At 35.2% G+C, this 19656-nt stretch overlaps 1 protein-coding gene across 13 annotated transcripts in view; it reads left to right on the top strand.

Annotated features, from left to right (window-relative positions):
• The window catches only part of DOCK9 (dedicator of cytokinesis 9), a 116098-nt gene that overhangs the window by 1622 nt on the left and 94820 nt on the right, over window positions 1-19656 (top strand). For 5 of the 13 annotated variants that reach the window (XM_087871510.1, XM_087871501.1, XM_087871511.1 and 2 more), the window contains exon 1: window positions 13921-14148. The exons of 4 other annotated variants lie outside the window; for them this stretch is intronic. In XM_087871510.1, the coding sequence (XP_087727636.1) occupies window positions 13987-14148 (162 nt within the window). In that variant the 5' untranslated portion in view covers window positions 13921-13986. Of the gene's footprint in view, window positions 1-13920; window positions 14149-19656 lie in introns of those variants that run through there. 4 more of the 13 variants (XM_087871506.1, XM_087871513.1, XM_087871512.1 and 1 more) reach the window with 1 other exon arrangement.

Raw genomic sequence — 19656 nt, 5'->3', positions numbered from 1 at the left:
AGTTACAAACAACAATTGATAAATCATAAGAAACCAGTAGGAGAAGATAGTATTTATTTATTATTTATTTATTACATGTATTTATATGCCGCCATTCTCCCGAAGGACTCAGGGCGGCGAACACAAGTTAAGAAACAAGTACAATAAAATCTCATTTTAATCCAAATAATTAATCAATAGTAAATAATAAAACCCGGAATCAGAGTCAGCCTATTTGTTTGAACAGCCAAGTCTTCAAGTCTGGACGTACAATAGGAAAGATGACAAGATGAAAAATAGGAGGGGATATCCAACCTAGTATTGTATTTTCTCTTTAATCCAATTTTTTTTTTACTGTCTTCTCTGTTTTATTTTTATTTTGTTACCAACTGAAATGTTTCATGGACCTTTTGTAACAAGGTTAGAGGTTTTAGACGGTTTGTCTTTAAAAAGTTGGCAGGACCAGAAGAAAGAAGCTGGTAGAATGATGACAAATGTGAGAGTGAAATCTTGATACATTAACATGTCAGTTTAAATCAAGCAATTCAAACAGAGTTAGTGTTTTATTCTTTTTCTGTGGGAATGAGTATGTATTGTAAGTAGGCTGTCCTGAGACTGCAGGTTATAGATCTTTGACATACAAGAAATTAAATACCACTCTGACAGCTTTGATTGTCTCCAGCTCTTTTTCCTACAATGTGATGATGTTCAAAGAGCTGCTTGCTCATTTTCACCCATATAAGTTAAGGATAAATCTGTATCTAGAGTAATACATGGAGACTGTGAGTTTTTGTCTTGCCTTAGGCACAAAGCCAACTAGGTGACCTTGGGCCAGTCACTGTCCCTCAGCTCTGGGAAGCAGGCAGTGGCAAAATCTTGCCAAGAAAACTTGTCCAGGTACTTGTCCAGGTACTTGCCAGAAGTCAAAGGCACACATAGAAAAGTACAATACAGTAGAAGCTATTCATGATTGGGTAAATCATAGAATTTGATGGTGATATTAAAGAATCTTACGAATGAAGGCAAATGTACATGTCCCAGAATAAAGAATCTTACTCCCTTGTGATGAGTGGTGAAAGAAACCATGAACACTTGATATAGTTCTAGCCCTTAAAAATAGAAATTTAATTACTTTGAATTTTGGAGACTGTTAATTCTAGTCTTTCTTTAGGCATGGAAAGTAGCTCAGTGACTTTGGAGAAAATAAGAGTGTCTCTATCTCTCATCCCAACCCACTCACTTGATGTGGGGGCAAATAGAAGAAAGGATTATGTACTCAATAACAGCTGACCCTGACTTTATAGTTCATAATTTTAACTCAAGATAGGATATAAATCAAATAGTTTTCAGCTCATTAGGTAATTTCTATATGTAGTAATTCAGGTATGATAGGCATTGCTGCAGATATATTAAAGATAAATGGATAATTTTCTAATTGAGACTGCAGACTTGGAATAATTTTATTAAGAGTACTTAAGGACAGATATATTACATGATTGTGTTTTTGATTATTGCAAGTTGCAGGTTATTTTATATTGTCTCTTACTTTTCTTGGTAAAAAGTTCAAATTATGCAGCACTGGTTCCTTCAAAATGTTTTAGGATTAAATCTCTTATGGATCTTAGTGCTGATACGGTTGGTCATATTGGTTTCAACCTTTGTAAGTTGAGAGTAACCTAGTCAGTAATGATTTGGTTGTATATTTCTATTACACTGATATAGTTTAGCATTGTTTACATCTTGGCTATGTGTCTATATGTTGTGTGTATTTCCACTTGGTGGGACTCACATAGTGGTATTGTCTTTTACAGTCTCCAGATTAGAAATCCTAGCTTGCAGACAAGAATGTGAGTATGCTTGGAACAGGAAGGAAGGAAAAATGCATTTCTATGAAATTTAGGGAAACTAAAAGGGTGTAACAGAGCTAAATGGAGATGGTCTGATCTTGTGAAGTTGATGAATATATTCAAGAAAGTAAAGATGTAGGTTTAATTAGGAATGATTGGTGACTATTGCTTGCCATTTGTCATACTAGAAGAATGAATTTTGGTTAAAACTATAACATTCTGCATAAAAGTGATCTGAGGAAACTTACTTTGCTAAGTAACATGAATAAATAGGAATGAATAGAGAGTTACAAAAATCAATTAAGTGATTTGGCAATGCAAGGATGAATGTTAATTTGTGAGTGTTTGATGAATCTTTAGAAAAATATTATTCTAAATGCATGATTTAAGATAATTCCTTTCATGCTTACACATGGAAAAGAAATGAATAGAAAATCATGGCTAAGAGAAATAGTGGTAGAGCAGTGATTCATGATTCTGAAGGTAGATTATAGTATCAAAAGTAGATCTTGATGAAAAATAGGTGTGTAAGAAAAATAGCATTTTTTCTTTATGAAAAATTATTACAAGATAGATTAGTTTCCCAGTTGAAAAAAATGGAAAGTTATCACAAGGAAAGAAGGCATAAAACAGAACAGAATTATGTTTCAGAGTACCACATAAAAGTATATGGAGTTATGATAAAGTGGAATATGAAAAATAATGCTTGGTGGAATGACCAAGTGAAAGAGACTGTGAATTAAAAAATGCATTTAAAAAATCTAGAATGTAGAGAGGGAAGATAGTTGTAGAAGATATAAAGAGAGAACAAAAAAGTAGTAGAGGGAATACACAACAAGTTCCCTAAAAGTTTGTTTTGAAAATGAGAAAAAAATAAGGAGCCTCCAGCAGCATTACTGGATCAAATTATCTGAGATGAAAATGAAGTCAGAAGTTGCCAGAAGGAATATATACGTGATTTGCATAGAAATGTTAGTGGAATTGAAGAGCAGGTTTGAAGACAATGCTAGAAATGTTAGCATCCATGAGAAAAATAATGAAGTCATAAATCCTATGCAAATGTTGTAAAATGGTAAGACTGCAGCTATAACTGAAAACATATTAAAATATGGCTGTTTTTTGCTTACGGAATGACTCTGCTTATCATATGTTTAGATCTGTACATTATGATAGAAGACTTGTACTTGGGGTTATCTTGGTTTAGGGTAAGCAATACAAGTAGAGGTTGCATTTTTTATATTTTATCCAAATAAATTCTTAAGAATTGTTATTATTGTTCTATTACATTAAGATCAAGATAGTAAATAAATTAGGTTTTTTTTTGCTGTGCCAGGGAAATTTTTTATTAAAGGGGTATAGGAGGTATCAGTAAGCAGAATGTTGGAAGTGTTTAGCTTTGAGTTGGGCAAGATATGTGCAGGTCAGATTTTTGTTCTTTGGAGATCACTGAAAATTGTATACATTTGAAAAAGAAATCTATTATATATTTATTGATTGTGGAAAGCATATGATAAAGTAAATAGGATTGAATTATTGAATTCAATAATTCAATGGATATGTTTAGTGAATATTTGAAGGTTGGTTCCTGAGTGCAACACAAGGAGTATGATTTTGAGGTATAACTGGTGTGAGATTAAATTGAGTGCCTAGCAAATGTGTTGAACATGGAATAAAACAAAAATGAGTGTTATTTACCTGATTGTTTAATATTTTTAGATTACATATATACACCATGCTTATAAAAACATTAGATTTTGTTGGTTGAAGACATGGGAATATATAGAGTGTGGGGGGAGTGTTAATATTTTTGGCTTAGAACCAAATTATTTACAGCGTATAGTAGACTGTATGGGTATAGTGAAGATCAAATGCTGGTAAAAAGATAGGCAATATGCGGTTTCTTGCAAGAAATGAATCTTGACAGATGGAAAAATGGCTGTGTATAGATTGTGCTTCTGCCCACTTCATTACATGGAAGTGAAAGTTGGGTCTGTGAAGAGAAACTTAAAAGTTCAATGTGATGGGTTATTTAAGAGGTTTGTGTGATAAAAGCTGATCCTCATATCCTATCCAAAGACATTTCATCGTTATCTCATCTTCCTAATTGGTTTAAGGACTGTTTTGTTTTAGAGGAAAAGTTAAATTCTTTCCATCCTCTAATCGTTAACAGTCAGCCTATTTAATACTTGTTCAAAATTTCATAGATGACTTTTCATCAGAGTGAATGATACAGGCCTGCTGAGCAAGTAAAACAAATAATTATACTCTGCTGTGTCAGAGGTATTATGCACACCCAGAGTTTTTAACCATCTATTCTAGAAGTAACTCTATACAGTAGCCCTTTCACCTTTTTTCCTGGCCATCATATTTTTCTTTATCAAATGTGGAGCCAGCAAGACACTCAGCATATTAGATTTATTCATTTAGAAATCAGGGCATTGCTAACCAATATTCTAGTCTTCTGTTGCTTAATTTTAGCTTACCATGTCTTCTGTCTCTAAATAATTTAAGCTATCACCAACCTTGAAAATTTGGAAGTATCACTGCAGTCGTTGTGTTAATTTGTTGCTGGTTGTCTTAAGTTTTGCCTCAACTGCCAATTATATATGCATTACTTGTATTGTTATATATTGATTTATGGTGCTTTTAACTGCTAGCTTCCCAGAGTTATGAATTTGAGTTGGGTGGCCATGTATATATTAAAACAATAAATTAATATTGGTAGTGTAACCCAAATCATCATGAAGGGAAATCTAACTATTTTAAGTCTAAAAACAGAAAATTGATAAAAGGCAATAAATTATAGTGTTATCAGCTAAGGAAACTGGACCTAGAAATATGGGGATAAGGGCCTATAGTACATCCATGATACAAAGTTATAGTATTAAATCTGAAACAAGCCACAGCCTTTCCAATAAAAAGTATCAGGGTATTTTGATATTGCCAACACATGGTTAATCAGAAACAGACTTATAGCTTTTTAAATTAAATAATTTTTGAACATTCATGATTATAAATTTTCATTTTGCTCAAAGAATGCCTAAATTTCATATTTTATTGTTGAAAAATGAAATTAGCCACACAATTATAGATGCTTTTATCTTGCCTCCTTCAAGTAACAGAATAATCTTTGGAATTAAAAAAATAATAATTGCCACAATTGCTCTACCAGTCTCTCCAAGTATTTTTAGAATAAAGATGGAATTATGTTTAACAATGATTTGATAAGTCATAGAGAATTTTGAATCACAGAAAGGAAATTAAAGGTATAAAATTTGCTACAAATGATTTTCAAACTATCCTGAATTCCTTGATCTGTATGGACTTCAAAATTTATACCAAGCTAGTTAAATTAAAACAAACAAACAAACAAACAAAAGAAAACAAATTCTCTTGCTTCTACAATACTTGGAAGGCCCTACATAAAAGTGTAGGAAATCCTTAAAGTTATATGAGAATATGGACAAATAGGTAGGTTTTCTTTTAGTGATATTTACTGCTTCATAAAACTTAAAGCCATTTTTTGGTTTGATTTATTATGTTGCTAAACTTACAAAAGCTGGTTAGAGACCATAACCACAAATAGGTTACTATTAATTAAATAATTACGTAACATTGACTGTAGACCAATAATTAATTTATGCTTAGAGATGAGTTCCCAGGACCATGACAGAAATGCTTTGCTGTTGCCTTTCTTGGATGTTTTTTCAACTTTCCAATCTGCAACCCAGGTATTCTATCCAAATACTAACAAGCCTGCCCTTGTTCAGGCTTCCAAGCTAAGTGTAGCCACTTCCTGAAGCATTTGTTTGTGTAAATGTTCAAATTAATAGCAATAGCACTTAGAGTTATATACCACACCATGGTGCTTTTCAGCCTCTCTAAGCAGTTGACAGAGTCAGCATATTGCTCCCATCTGGGTTCTCATTTTATTGACCTCGAAAGAATGGAAGATTGAAGATTGAGTCAACCTTGAACTGGTCAAAATCAAACTCCTGGCAATCGGCAGAATTATCCTGCAATACTGCATTCTAGCCACTGTGCAATCATGGCTCTTATAATTCACATCAGACAGATGTCTGTCAACCTTCTACATGAATATAGGTGAGTAATGTGGGTTGTGGATTCTATTAAAAATTGCTGTTGGTGCTAGGAAATATTTTTTCCAAGATTTTAGTTGGAACATGTCTATTATCCTATCTCTATACTGTGAAATAATAATGAATGGGCCTTAAATCTTTGTCTCTGTGACATCCTTTCAAATAATTGAGTACTTTCATTTTTTCATCCAGTCATCTTTTTTTAGACAAATTCAGCTCCTTAACTCTTTTTTCATAGGACTAACTTTTTAATTTCCTGGATAGTCTCACTTTATTTTCTTCAAACTGTTTTAAGGAGGGGTACACAGAACTGGACATAATAATTGAAGTGGTGTTTGACAAAAATGGATGTTGAAAACTTCTATTGATGCATTCTAAACTGCATTTATCTTTTCTGATGTCAGATCACAATGCAGACTCCTATTGGAAATTAATTTTCATTTGTCAACATCTTTTCCCCCTGATCAAGATAGTATCTCATGATGGTTTTTATGTTATGTTATTTCTATCCTACAGCTATTAGCTATCCTACCCAATTTTATGTAATCTGCTAATTTGATAAACATTCTTTGTACCCTTTTCTCCAGGACTGACTTTTATCCTCAGCCCATTCATTAGCTCACTCCAGTTTAATTAGGAACCATTAAAAAACACATTCTGAACTTAATTCTTGAACCAGCTATGTATTCAGTTAATTGCTATGCCATGCAACCACAGTTAATTAGCTGAATAGAATGTCATGGGTGTTTTGTCAAATTCAAAATAAGATTAGCTAATAGAGATTTGTGTTTGACAAAATCCATGCTGATTTCTGATAAATATTATATTGTTTTTAGGTTGTCTACAAATAACTGCACTTAAGACCTTTCTATTTCACCAAGCCGGGTTGGCATAAATCTCTTCTAATTGTTCTAAATCTTTATGCTGAAAATTCTTAACCGATGAACCAAATTGGCTTAATCATTTTACATTCACATTTTATATGTATGTTATTTTAACTGTTCACCGCCCTGAGTCCTTCGGGAGAAGGGCGGTATAGAAATTGAATAATAAATAAATAAATAAATAAATAAATAAATAAATAAATAAATAAATAAATAAATAAATAAATAAATAAATAAATAAATAAATAAATAAATAAATAAATAAATAAATAAACAAACAAACTGTCTATATCATCTGTTTTAACTTTCCCAAATAGCAACGTGAGGTTGCTTTAATTCTCTATATCTGCCCTCTGTCTTTTAATGTTAGAAAAAACATTTGCATTATCTCAGATATCTCAAAGTTACTATATAAAATGACAACCATTAATTAGTTTCTTTAGAGCTGTAGCATGCAGTTCATTTTGTTTTGAGGACTTAAACTCATTCAGAGTAGAGATACTCTATAATCCTGTTTCAGTTAGTTCCAGGTTACATATGTGCCTCTTTATCCTTTTTTTCAGACTCCCCCTGTAGAATATAGATAGATAGCTCTCAGTTATTTGTTATAATTGGGAACCAGGAACTCCATTGTTAAGCAACATGATTGCAGAGTGAAAAACCACTTGACCACATTGTCTTACGATGGCAGTTCTAGGAGTTCTGGATGCAATCATTCAGTAAATTGTGATTTGTGACCTCTTACCAGTTTTCCCATTGATTTTTCTTGATGGAAGCTGGCAGTGAGGGATACAAATGGTGATCACGTGACTGTGGGAAACTGCACTCAAAATATGATCATGTGATTGCAGGAAAGCAGTGACGGCTGCAACTTGGGGCAATTGTAAATCTTGTTCAGCACTGTCATAACTTTGAACATTCACTGAATGAGTTTGCTAAGCGAGGACTACCTATACTTTTTTTTACTGAACACTGACAGAGGTTGATGGTATTTTAATGTCTTCATTGAGTACCAAGTATATTGATTCTTTTCTATTTGAACTTATTTAAGAAGCTCCCCATTTTTCTTCTTTGCAACATTCCACTCATCTGGAATGTTACAATTCTTGATACCTTCTTTACAGTTCTGGACTACTTGGTGTGTACAGTACTCCTTCTTGAGAATCTCTTTCCGCCTCTTTATATCTAGCCTTTTTGCCCCTCTACACTGAATAGTCACATTGGTACTTTTGCTATATATTTTTTTCCATGTGGGAATAATTTGAAATTGTGTTTTTATTATTCCTTTTTTAAAACAGTGTTCATTCATCTTGAGCTCCTTTTTCCATTAGGTTCTCTTATTCCTATTCCTATTTCTCAATTGATTAAAATATGCTTTTTTTTCAATCCAAGATATGTGTTCAACTGAAATTACAATCAATTACTTGAATATTACATAATCACTTTCCACCATAATCTTATTTCTGTTTCCTAGTATTGGGCCTTCCGTATTGGTTAGTATCTAGTGAAGGAAAGAATTTCTAAGTTTCAAGAAAACATACAAAAGTGAACTATATACAATTAAATATATGCATAAAGTCTAACCACTAGATGGAGTACTATTTCATAGTTTCATACAATTAAAAGATTTAAGATTTAAATTTGAGAGATTTAAGATTTATACAATTTATAGTTAAAGTGAAAAATTTGCTTATCCTTTAATATATTTTTATGAACATGTTTATAAAAGTTTAAACATTTATAAAAAATACAGTTTCTTACTGAAACTCATATACTGTAGTTTCTTACTGAAAATATTGGTGAAAAGTAAAAACATCTTAAGTCTCTGGTTGTTGTTTTTTTTTAAAGGTATCCATTAGAATGTCTTTTATAGTCTTGTGGATGAGCAATTTTAATGCTATGTGTTCACTCTATAATGTGCAATATAAATGGCTGAATTTAGAAAGTAATATTGATTTTTTACTTCCCACACATAATCAACCGATAAAGCACTATTATCAAGTCACATGCAATTCAGAGAGGTTTTTAATACATGTTATTTACTATCATCTTCCTATAGATTTGCTCCCTCAAGCTGTTGAGTATCCTTCCTCCCATTAGTTAAAATGAGAATTTTTAGTTTTAGTTTTCATTTAAGACATTTTGAAGTTTTTAACTTTTGTACTATTATATATCTAAAAGCAAAAACCACTCACGCTGTAATAACAAAATCTCCAAAACCATAAAGCCTACAAACTTGAAATTTGCCACGTATGTTCCTCTTGGCTTCTAGGTGCTCACTAAGAAAGGATTTTTCGAACTGACCATCAGAGCTTTAGTATTTCCTATATTATTATTAACACGCTCTGATGCTAAGGAGTTCTACTCCCCCTCCCCACCTGAAAATAAATCTGTTCCAAATGCAAAACACAAGCAGAGGAGAGGAGTTTCAATTTCAGTTTTACTTTCACAGCAGGAAGCAGCTTTAATACAGAACACTTGAGCTAAGCCACGGCCAGGCTCCTTCCTGTCTCCTTCTTGCTCACACAGCAAATACTGTTTCACTTTCCAAACAGCCCTCTGATGCTAAGGAGTTCTACTCCCCCTCTCCACCTGAAAAGAAATCTGTTCCAAATTCAAAACACAAGCAGAGGAATTTCATTTTGTTTTACTTTTACAGCAGCAAGCAGCTTTACTACAGAACAGTTGAGCCATACCCAGCCTCCTTCCTGTTGTGGTCCGCCAGCAGCCTGCGGAGCTGGCAGCGGAGTCGGACAGTGAGGAGGCTGGGGAGGACAATGGGCCAGCCCTGGAGTCAGGGGAAGGCTGGACGAGGGCTCTGTGTTGGAGGCAGAGATGGGGCTAGGGCCATCTGGGATCTATGCATGGACTCTGGAGCCTCCAGAGGCGGATAGCAGAGAGGCAGGGAATGCATACAAAGAGCTGCCAGAAGGCAAGAGCAGCTAAAGCAAAAAGGATGACTCCGGAGTAAGTTCAGGAGATGATTGGCCCCGCCCAGAAGGCTTAAAAGAGCAGCAATGGCTCTTGGGATCTTTGTAAGAAAGCAACGTTGCTACATTTGTTTCTTGTCGGCATCTCTTGCTTCTGATCTTAATGGGGTTTTGCCAAGAAAAGCCTTTGGCAGGTGCCAAAGAAAACAAAGGTTGGTGATAAGGCCGAAGGACTGTTTATGAAAAATTTGTTTTGGAATTAATTTAGGCTAACCTGAGAATGAAGTAATTCTCAGCTGTTCTAATAAAATATGTTTGTTTAGGACTGATTGTGTCTGGTAATAACTACTTCCTGTCTCCTTCTTGCTCACACAGCAAATACTGTTTGAGTTTCCAAACACCCCTCAAGTCTCTCACACACTAACAGGATACTAGCCAGATGAATACTGATGGGCCAAATTTTTGTATATTTGATTTTAATGGTTTTTAAGTTTTGTAATTTTATGTGTTTTAATATGGCTGTACACCGCCCTGAGTCCTTCAGGAGAAGGGCGGTATAGAAATCTAATAAAAGTAAAGTAAAGTAAAGGATGCTGTGGGCTGGGACATTCTACTCCCCCTCCCTTTCTGTTCTAACTGCTAGTTGCATTATATTAACACACTCTGGTGCTACAGAGTTACACATTCTACATTAAGTTTCAGGCTGTAAGTGTCAATTTATCAAGCCCGAGCACATAGTTTCATAGCAAAGCACGGGCGTCCAGCTAGTTTATATTAATATTCTTACATACAGTATTTGCTATCTATCAGGATTTGTCTCTCCCTTTCTCAAAATGTTAATATTAAGCAGAAGGACCGATATCTGAAAATATCTGCTAACAACCTTTTTATAAAAGAGCTGTGGTGGCAAGTAGTTAGAATACAGTATTACAGACTGATTTTGTCCACTGCCAATAGTTCGATCCTGACCGGCTGAAGGTTGACTCAACTTTCCATCCTTCTGAGTCACTAAAATGAGGATCCAGATAGTTGGGGGTAATATGTTGACTCTGTAAACCGCTTAGAAAGTGCTGTAAAGCATTATGAAGTAGTATACAAGTCTTAAGTGCTATTGCTATAAAAGGTCTCTTTAGAAAAAGGTTAATTAAGGACATTTTAAGAGATACAATGAATAACATACCCCCCCCAAAACTTTCTATAAAATATGTTTTTGAAGTATCAGGTCATCTTTAAAATCCTATAAATGTTCATACTGGTTAATCATTTTTAACCACTAAACTTAGACTAACTTTATTGTCAGTTTGAATCAGTGGTGAGTTGCCCACGGTTTGGACTGGTTCGCAAGAACCAGTAGTAAAACCGGCAGGAGGCTCCACCCACTGACCCGGACGTCATCATAGGTGATCTGCACATGCGCAGAAGCTTCTGCGTATGCATGCACACGCATGATGCGAACCAGTAGTAAAGTAGAATCCACCTCTGCTTTGAATGTACACTAATTGGCACACATTAAAATGAAATTTCGTTGCATACAGCTCTCAAAGGGTCTCCACCTCCAATATACACTACATAAACATGGCAAAACATGGGAAAAAAACATTACTGATTGAGGCTGTGATGATTTCTTTATGTTACCCTGTTCTGGTGTTTTGCTGATTTTTTATTTTATTTTTACTGTTTTCTATTTCTATTATTATTATTATTATTATTATTATTATTATTATTATTATTATTATTATTATTATTATCATCATCATTATCATCATCACCACCATCATCATCATCATTATTATATTGATGGAGAAATCCAGAACACATTTTTAAAGAAAGAATGCTGATTTTTCTTAGCAACAATTTATATTAACTGATTAAGAAAAATCAATGTCTTAGTTAAAGTCAAATTCAAATTAAAGTCTTAAAGATAAAACTCTGGTCACTATACCCCCAAGTAGGGGATATAGATTTTAATATCAAATAGATTTGATTTACATAAATGCATACTGTTAGTACTGAATTCTAGGCAAGCTCAACAATCAGGTAGAAAGTATGAATGTTATTCTGGCTGAGTACTGCTAAGATGGTAGTGATCAACTGGTTGGAGAAATAACATAATTCTCTTATACGCCAATTCCTAAGTGGACTTTAGGACTTCGACCAAGCTCTGAAGAAGTTGGCCAGACTAAATTGTAGTCTCCACTGTATTGGAATTAATACACTAGCTAGACATTTCTAATAAGCTAGTATTAACAAATCAATTTAAAGCAAAATTTTAATTTGGTCATTGACCAACATAGCATTACACAACCCAACCCAACAATTTGATCAGAACAAAATAGTCAAAAACACTGGATTGAATATGACTACAGTAAAATAACAAATTATGTCAAATTGTTTATGGCAGAGATTATAACTTTGAAGATATAAATGACAATTATTGTTACTTGTAATACAATAATTCTGTAATTTTCATTAAATTTGTATGTTGGGCTATAATCTATGTTAGGTATAAATTACTTAGGCCAAAAAGTAAAACTTAAGTTAAAATTTCATTTTATTACATAATTACATTAGAGGAAGTGCTTAATGCAAACATTCATTTGAATCATTAATGAAAAATTTGTCAGAATCAGATCTGCAAATTGAATAGTGAAAATATTAATATAAAAGGTGATTTGATAGTTTGAAAATAACTCATTCTCTAAGGAGTGTCAAACTCGAGTTCATTGAGGGCCGCATCAGGGTTGTGTTTGACCTTGGGGGCTGGGATGGGCGTGGTTGGGGTGGGTGTGGCCAGCTCAATCTCACTCATGTTGAGGTGGCCCAAGTGCTCTGCCAGTGGAAATGGGCTCCCTAGCTCTGTTTTCTGCTGCGATGGCCTCCTGCAACCCTCTGCCAGCGAAAATGGAGCGGCCCTCTCAAGTTCTGTTTTCGCTGGCAGAGGCACTGTGGGCTGGTCTTTCACTGTTTCCAGGGCGGCCCCGCGGACCATATCTAAGCACCCCATGGGCCAGATCCTGCCCCCAGACCTTGAGTTTGACACCTCTGCTCTAAGAAATAAAAATCATCAAGCTCATATTTGACCTCAAATATGTATGTTTCTGCTATACAAACTGTAATCAGCTATATCAAACAATTTTTAGGTTGAGCCTTTATGAAAAGAGCAAATGTGGTTGGCTTGGTTTTAGCTTTGGGTATTGTGTCAGACCAGCCACTGTGGTTTATGTATTTTTGGTATATGGATAGTGTTAGGTGAAAACCCAGATGTTGTGACCTATTCCGCAAACCAGATCTTCAAATACTGAAGTGTGATTTGAAAAAGAATGGCATCCTCTACAGATCCACCTAGAAATGAATTTACTAAGGGTTATTCCTGGGTTCACAGGTATAGAATTGTCTCTGTAAACAGTAATTAAGCTTCTTTGAACTCTGTAGAAATTGCTTCTCAGTTAACATTTATAGACTCTTACAGTTTTCTTTATTTGGAAATGTATGAATGAAAAAAATGACCTATATTCTTTCATATTCCAGTAACTGCAATGCTACTTACACTGAATTCATTTAGAAAAGTTTTTTTAAAAATGCTCTGTTGTCTGCTCTCTAGTGGTTTACTATTTGCAGTACATGCATATCTGGATATTTAAAATAAGCTTCCACAGTTGCACGTATCGAATAGTTCCTATAGCAGCAACAGATGGGCATATCTCCTCCATCTCTTTTTGTGCAAGGTTAAATGTTCTTGCAGCAGGAATCTTAACACCCCCACCCACTCCAAATCTAACACCTCAATATTTAGGTTGACAAAAAAAAATTGTCTGCTGGTGCAAATGCTAAGCTAAGCATTCTGGGAGAATGCTTTTCTTGCGGAGAGGAGAGAATTCTTTGTGCCTGGCACTAGAAGCTGCAGCAGGGTGCTTTTTTTCTTTTTCTTTTTTGGCTTCAGAAAATTTGAGAACATTGACAAATGGAAATCAAGGCAGCTTAGTTAGGAATGCTGCATTTTTTATCTATTTGTTTTTCGAGCATTTTAGGAAGGATTCTGTTAGAGGCATGGCTGCATTATGAGGTGTGGCTCCTGCTGATATCTTCAAAAGATTTTTGGCATTCTTCTACATAAGCTTAGAATATAGTGCTATTAAATCTTAATAGATATATACTGCTGGAGTGGCTGAAGAAAACCATGCTTGTGAATTAAAGGAATATATTCTGGAAAGAAATACATTAGCTGGAAGGCTGCAGAGAAATTGTAATGGGTTGTACAACTAGTGTTATTTTGTTTAAAGGTATTCGTACAGTTATTGACAGAAACTGTTCATATATTTGCAAATATCAAAGAGAAAATAAAGCTCTGGAATATACAGCAAATAGCTTAACAAAAGAAGACTCTGGGATACTGATCCATTCATTTTTGGTAAATTTTGATGTGCTTCATTAAGATATTTTAAATTTATTTTATATATTTTGTATCTGATGCTTTTGAAATTCTCCATCCATTCTGATTCTGTTGCTGTTGAATCTTTATTATTGTTTTAATAATAGTATAACATGCTAAAATGCTGATGATACTATTTGTAAGCAATATTTTTAGTAAAACATTGATTTTTCTCTCTCAGTATGTTTATGCAGTACTATTTTTAGCATTCTCATTGTTGTTTTATGAATGTCCAAAGCATATGTCTGAAAAAGGAGATATTATAATTGTTGTAGAAGATAGAAGAATACAGTAAAACAAGGTATTCCTTTCTATAAAGATGAAGTGATTCCTATAAAGATAAGCAAAGCATTTAGAAGAAAGAGCTTTTCAAGTATGTTTTTATTTTTATAATGAAGTGCATATATAGCATAAAGCAATTGTTAAATAGTGCATTCTTAGCAATCTGTGATGTATCTCGGCATTGGGTGTATTGTATTAGCATTTGAGGGAGTGGTAATGTAACATTTATTAGTGCAGAAAATCCAAGTACATAATAAGTATGCATTTTAATGTCTTCTGACATTAATAATGAATATAGTACAGTACTGATTATTCTATTTTATTAAGATTTGACAAAAAATACATGTTAACATAAAGGAAAGTTAATTAGACAAAACCTTTTTTATGAATTATTTTTAAATTCTTCCAATATTTTCTTTACTTTATGTTTTACTTTATGTGAACAATATTTTTGAGAAAAGATGCACTGAGCATTAACATATCCATGAATGTAAAATAAGTCTTTGAATAGATGTTATAATATTTATTAAGATGATTATCAACTGCCTTTCTGACCAAAGTCATTCTTACGAAGATATATAATTTTTAAAAATAAGATAATTATGTTACGTACAGAGTAAACTTTTTTTAAAAAAACAGAATGTAAACTATCTCTTAAACCAGTTCAAGTGAAACAATATTGATACTCTTCTAACAGAAAAGCCATCTACTACTTGGTTAAGAATTGTTATAATCTTGGTGCATCCATGCAACCATTTCACTAACTTTTCTTATGCTGTAGTTTGCCAGTAGCCCTTGAATCATGACCGTAATTGAGGCCAGAATTACCGTCATAAGCCATTCCAGTTGTAAGTCGAGACACCCATTTGACAGGAAGTAATTTATGTCTTTATTGTGGCAGTTATTAAGCAAATGCCACAGTTGTGAAACAGGCCTATTCATTTGAATGGGTGTTTTTTGTTTTGTTTTTGCCAAAAACTGGCAAAACCCCCACCCCCATGAATCACAGTCATGTGATCATGGAATGCTTCTATGGGTTGTAAAGCTGACTTGGCATGTTGTCATGTAAACACGGAATCAGGGGCACTTTAAGGGTCATTAAAGCACTTATTCCATGGCTGTTGTAACTTTGAATGGTCATTCAGCAAGCACCACCTGTATGACAAAGCGTTTGAAGAAGGTAGTGAATTGATTTTGGGGTATCCTGGTTACAAACTTTATAGCCAATTACCTTAAATTTTGAAAAGTATCATTTGTATATATTATAAATATGATCCAGTATGATGCCAGTTTGCTCTACTAAGGTATCAGCCAGAAACCAGGAGAAAGAGTTCTAGTCATGCCTTAGCCATAAAAGTTGACTGGGGACTTAGCCCCCCCCTCCCTCTCTCCCTTCCCCGCCTCTCTCTGGAGTTATTTATAAAAATAATAAAGGCAGGATTAAAAAAAATCTAAACAAATAGTTCTATACAATTTACAAGCAGTATATTATAGAGCTGTGATGGTGAACTTATGGCATGTGTGCCCAAAGTGGCACACTGAGCCATGTTGCCTGGCATGTGTGGCGGCGCCCGTTCCTCTTCTGGGTTTCTGGCGTGCATGCACATGCGACGATCAGCTGGCCTTTGTGCATTTGGCAGTGCCAGAAACCAGAAGAGCTGGTCTTCCATTTTCCGGCGTGAGCATGCGCGTCGGCCAGCTGATCGGCATGTGCGCATGTGCGACAGTAACCAGAAGACTTGCTGGCCAGCAAGTATGCGCCAGAAACTGAAAGTACCTTGTCCGGCACGCGCATGCCCCCTGGGCAGCTCCTCTTCCTGGTCACGGCTCTGACAAGCACGCACGCAAAGCGCTCCCTTTTCGGCACTGAGTGCCGAAAAGGTTCGCCATCACTGTTATAGAGAGCAATCCAGTACACGTAGTACTCAACGTATGACTGTAATGGAGCCTGCCCATTACAGTTGTAAGTCATGATGGTCATAAAACAGGTTGGTCCAATTTTATGATCATTTTTGCAACAGTTGATAAGTGAATGCTGGGATAATTAAATAAACCAAGGGTTTGCTGTGGGCATGATTTTGCTGAAAATGTAAAGTAAATGCTGGTTTTCAGGAAAACTGTCATAAAACATGGTCATGTGAATGCTGCAAACATCTGTAAATGTCATCCAGTTGGCAACACCTGAACTTCAGTCACGTGACTGTGAAGGGAAGGTATTGGAACTTTGAAACTGGGTTGTAAGTAGCTACCAGATAGGTCCATTGTAACTTTGAATGGTTGCTACTAAGTAATCAGTTGTAAGTCGAATAGTACCTGTATGTAGAACAATTTTGCACCAACTGCAGAAATAGTCTTTAAATTAATTCCACAAAAAGCATATCACAGTTATTTAAAAGAATTAAAATCATTTTAATAAAACAATGCATTTGATTTTTTTAAAAGAAAACACACTGTTTTCTTTGTTTAGCCATAAAGTTAAATTATAAATATGAAATTAGATTCTGGGGGTTTATGGCTTTTCCATAGCACATAGCTAAATTGTGCAATTGGCTATTACCAGTTGTGGTAATAGCAGTCAATTTGAATAATGTCCTGCTTTAATGCTATCATCCAGAAGCACAAAAGCTTTCAATGGGTTTTCTAGTTTTATTAGAAACTCAGTACAAAGCATCATTTCAAAAATGTTATATTCTTTTATTCAAACCACCAGACCAAACCCAAATATTTGCTAATCATTTACTTTCAGTTTCCAAGCTACATTCCTTAGAAGAGTAAACAAGGTTTATTTATGGCTAGAGACTCCAAGATTGAGTTCTTTTGCCTCCTTCTTCCCATTTCCAAGTAAGGCACAATGACTTGAGATACTAAACTGTAAACTTTTTACCCATCTACTTTACTTCCTACTAATTTCAAATTAAGGAAGAGCATATAGATACTGGTAGCAGTTTCCGCTTTGTGAGTTAGGCTGGCTGCTGGCTGTTCTCTGGTTGATAAAACCTTTGATCATCTGTCATCTTCAATCCCTGAGGGATCATCTATGTTGAGGAGCCAAATTCTACTTGCACTTCCTTCTTTTATGGTTTAATGGTCTCCAGGGCTTACCGTCTTTTTGTGAATTTCAGGTCATCATCCAACTAACAATTTAAATATTGCCCAATTCACTGCACCCATAGCACTTTAAAAGCCAGAGCCCTTTAGCTCCATCTTAGCGGCAGCCTATGCCTTCATTCTCCTTTTACTAATTTCCAGAGCACCTGTGGTAAATTTAAGACTCTACCTCTAGTTTTATTTATTTAACATATTTATGTAGCCACTGATTTTAAGCTAAACTATGGACATCTTACAACCCCAGATTTAAATAATATATGCAATTATATTGTATATATCATTCAATCTCAGTGCGTGGAGGAAAATTCAGATGTTAAGTGTTCACTTAAAGATTAAAAGGATGGAGGCTTGTTGGATCACAAGGGGGAAGGGTAGGGTAGGAGCTGCAGTGAAGAGGACATGCTTCTGAGGACCCATAAGATCACAATGTTTAAAGGAAGGAATGTGTTCACCCTTTGTTCAGAAACATTCAGGGAGAATGGTCTCATAATTAACCTGGTCCCATGCTATGTAGGAATTTAAAGGTGATAACCAACACCTTGAATTGCACCTTGAAGAAGACTGGGAGCCAGTGCAGCTCACACAACAGGGGTTAAATGGGCATCCAACATGGTACCCTCTACTGCATTTTGGACCAGTTGTAACTTCTAGGTGGTCATCAAGGACAGCCCCGTACATAATACAATGCAGTAAATGTAAATAGGAAATGACCAAGGCATAAATGATCATGAGCAAGATCTCCTGGTTAAGAAGGCACAATTGGCATACAAAATGAAAGTGCAAAGGTTTCTAACACAGCTCCGACCTACTCAACAAGCAGGAGTCATGAGCCTAGGATGATCCTCAAACTGAACATCAGCTCTGAATGGGATAGTACCATACCCTGACCCACACTCTGAGTGACCTTGGGTCAGTCACTCCCTCTTAGCTCTAGGAAGAAGGTACTGGCAAACCATTTTCAAAAAATTGCCTAGAAAACAGGGGTGAAATCCAGCAAGTTCTGACAGGTTCTGGAGAACCGGTAGCGGAAATTTTGAGTAGTTCGGAGAACCAGTAACGGAAATTTTGAGTAGTTCGGGGAACCAGAAATACCACCTCTGGCTGGTCCAGAGTGGGGTGGGAATGGGGATTTTGCAGTATCCTTCCCCTGCCACGCCCACCAAGCCACGCCCACAGAACCGGTAGTAAAAAAAAATGAATTTCACCATTACTAGAAAATATTATGGACTTGCCAAAGAGTAAAGTCCAAGAAGAAAGGCAAGGCAAGAAGTACAGAATGATTCAAAAGCACCCCCTAAAAAACAAAACAACTCTTTAAGACCCTAGCCTAAAAACATAGTTGAAAAAAGATGTTTTTTAAAAGGGATAAGCTCATGGAAAATCAGGTTTTCAGTAACTATTCATGTTGATGACTGTTTACTAGCTCTTGAATCATAGGTAGCCTGCCTTTAATACTGATTGCTTGAAAGCGGAAAGAGGCTACAGTCTTGTACTTGAGGCTTGTTATCTTATTCAGTGCACCCTGTTTGGTCTCTGGTTAACACATAACATACAGAGATAGATTTTCATCGTGACTGTTTATGTCAAACCCAGTCCTTCAGGTCTTCTAAGGCTTGACTCATCACCATTGTAATTGAGTCTATTGACCTTGCTGCTTGATCATCCTCCTCTTCTTTTTCTTTTGGGTTGAATTAGATTGTCTTTTGCATTACTAGTAAATACTGAAGGTATTAGCAATAGCACTTATATACTGCTCCATGGAGCTTTATAGCACTCTCTGAGCAGTTTACAATGTCAGCATATTGCCTCCAACAATCTGGCTCCTCATTTTATCAACCTTGGAATTATGGAAAACTGAGTCACCCTCGAGCCCTGTCAAGATCAAACTCCAAACTGTGGGCAGAGTTAGCCTGCAATACTGCATTCTAACCACTGTGCCACGTGGGCTCTTAGGTATTGCTGGTAGAGTGGAGTTTGTGTGTGTGTGTGTGTCTGGAACCCAAAAAATTGATGTGAATTTTATTTTTTAATTAAATATTTGAAATCCTTCCTCAAATTGTAGCATGTATTGTTCCAGAGTTTGGGCTCAGAATATAA

The sequence above is a fragment of the Pantherophis guttatus genome, chromosome 5 (assembly GCF_059756535.1).
Source record: "Pantherophis guttatus breed Tessera chromosome 5, ASM5975653v1, whole genome shotgun sequence".
NCBI classification, from domain to species: Eukaryota; Metazoa; Chordata; class Lepidosauria; order Squamata; family Colubridae; genus Pantherophis; species Pantherophis guttatus.
The sequence above is the reverse complement of the archived record's forward strand: the minus strand, read 5'-3'. Positions and strand labels throughout refer to the sequence as shown.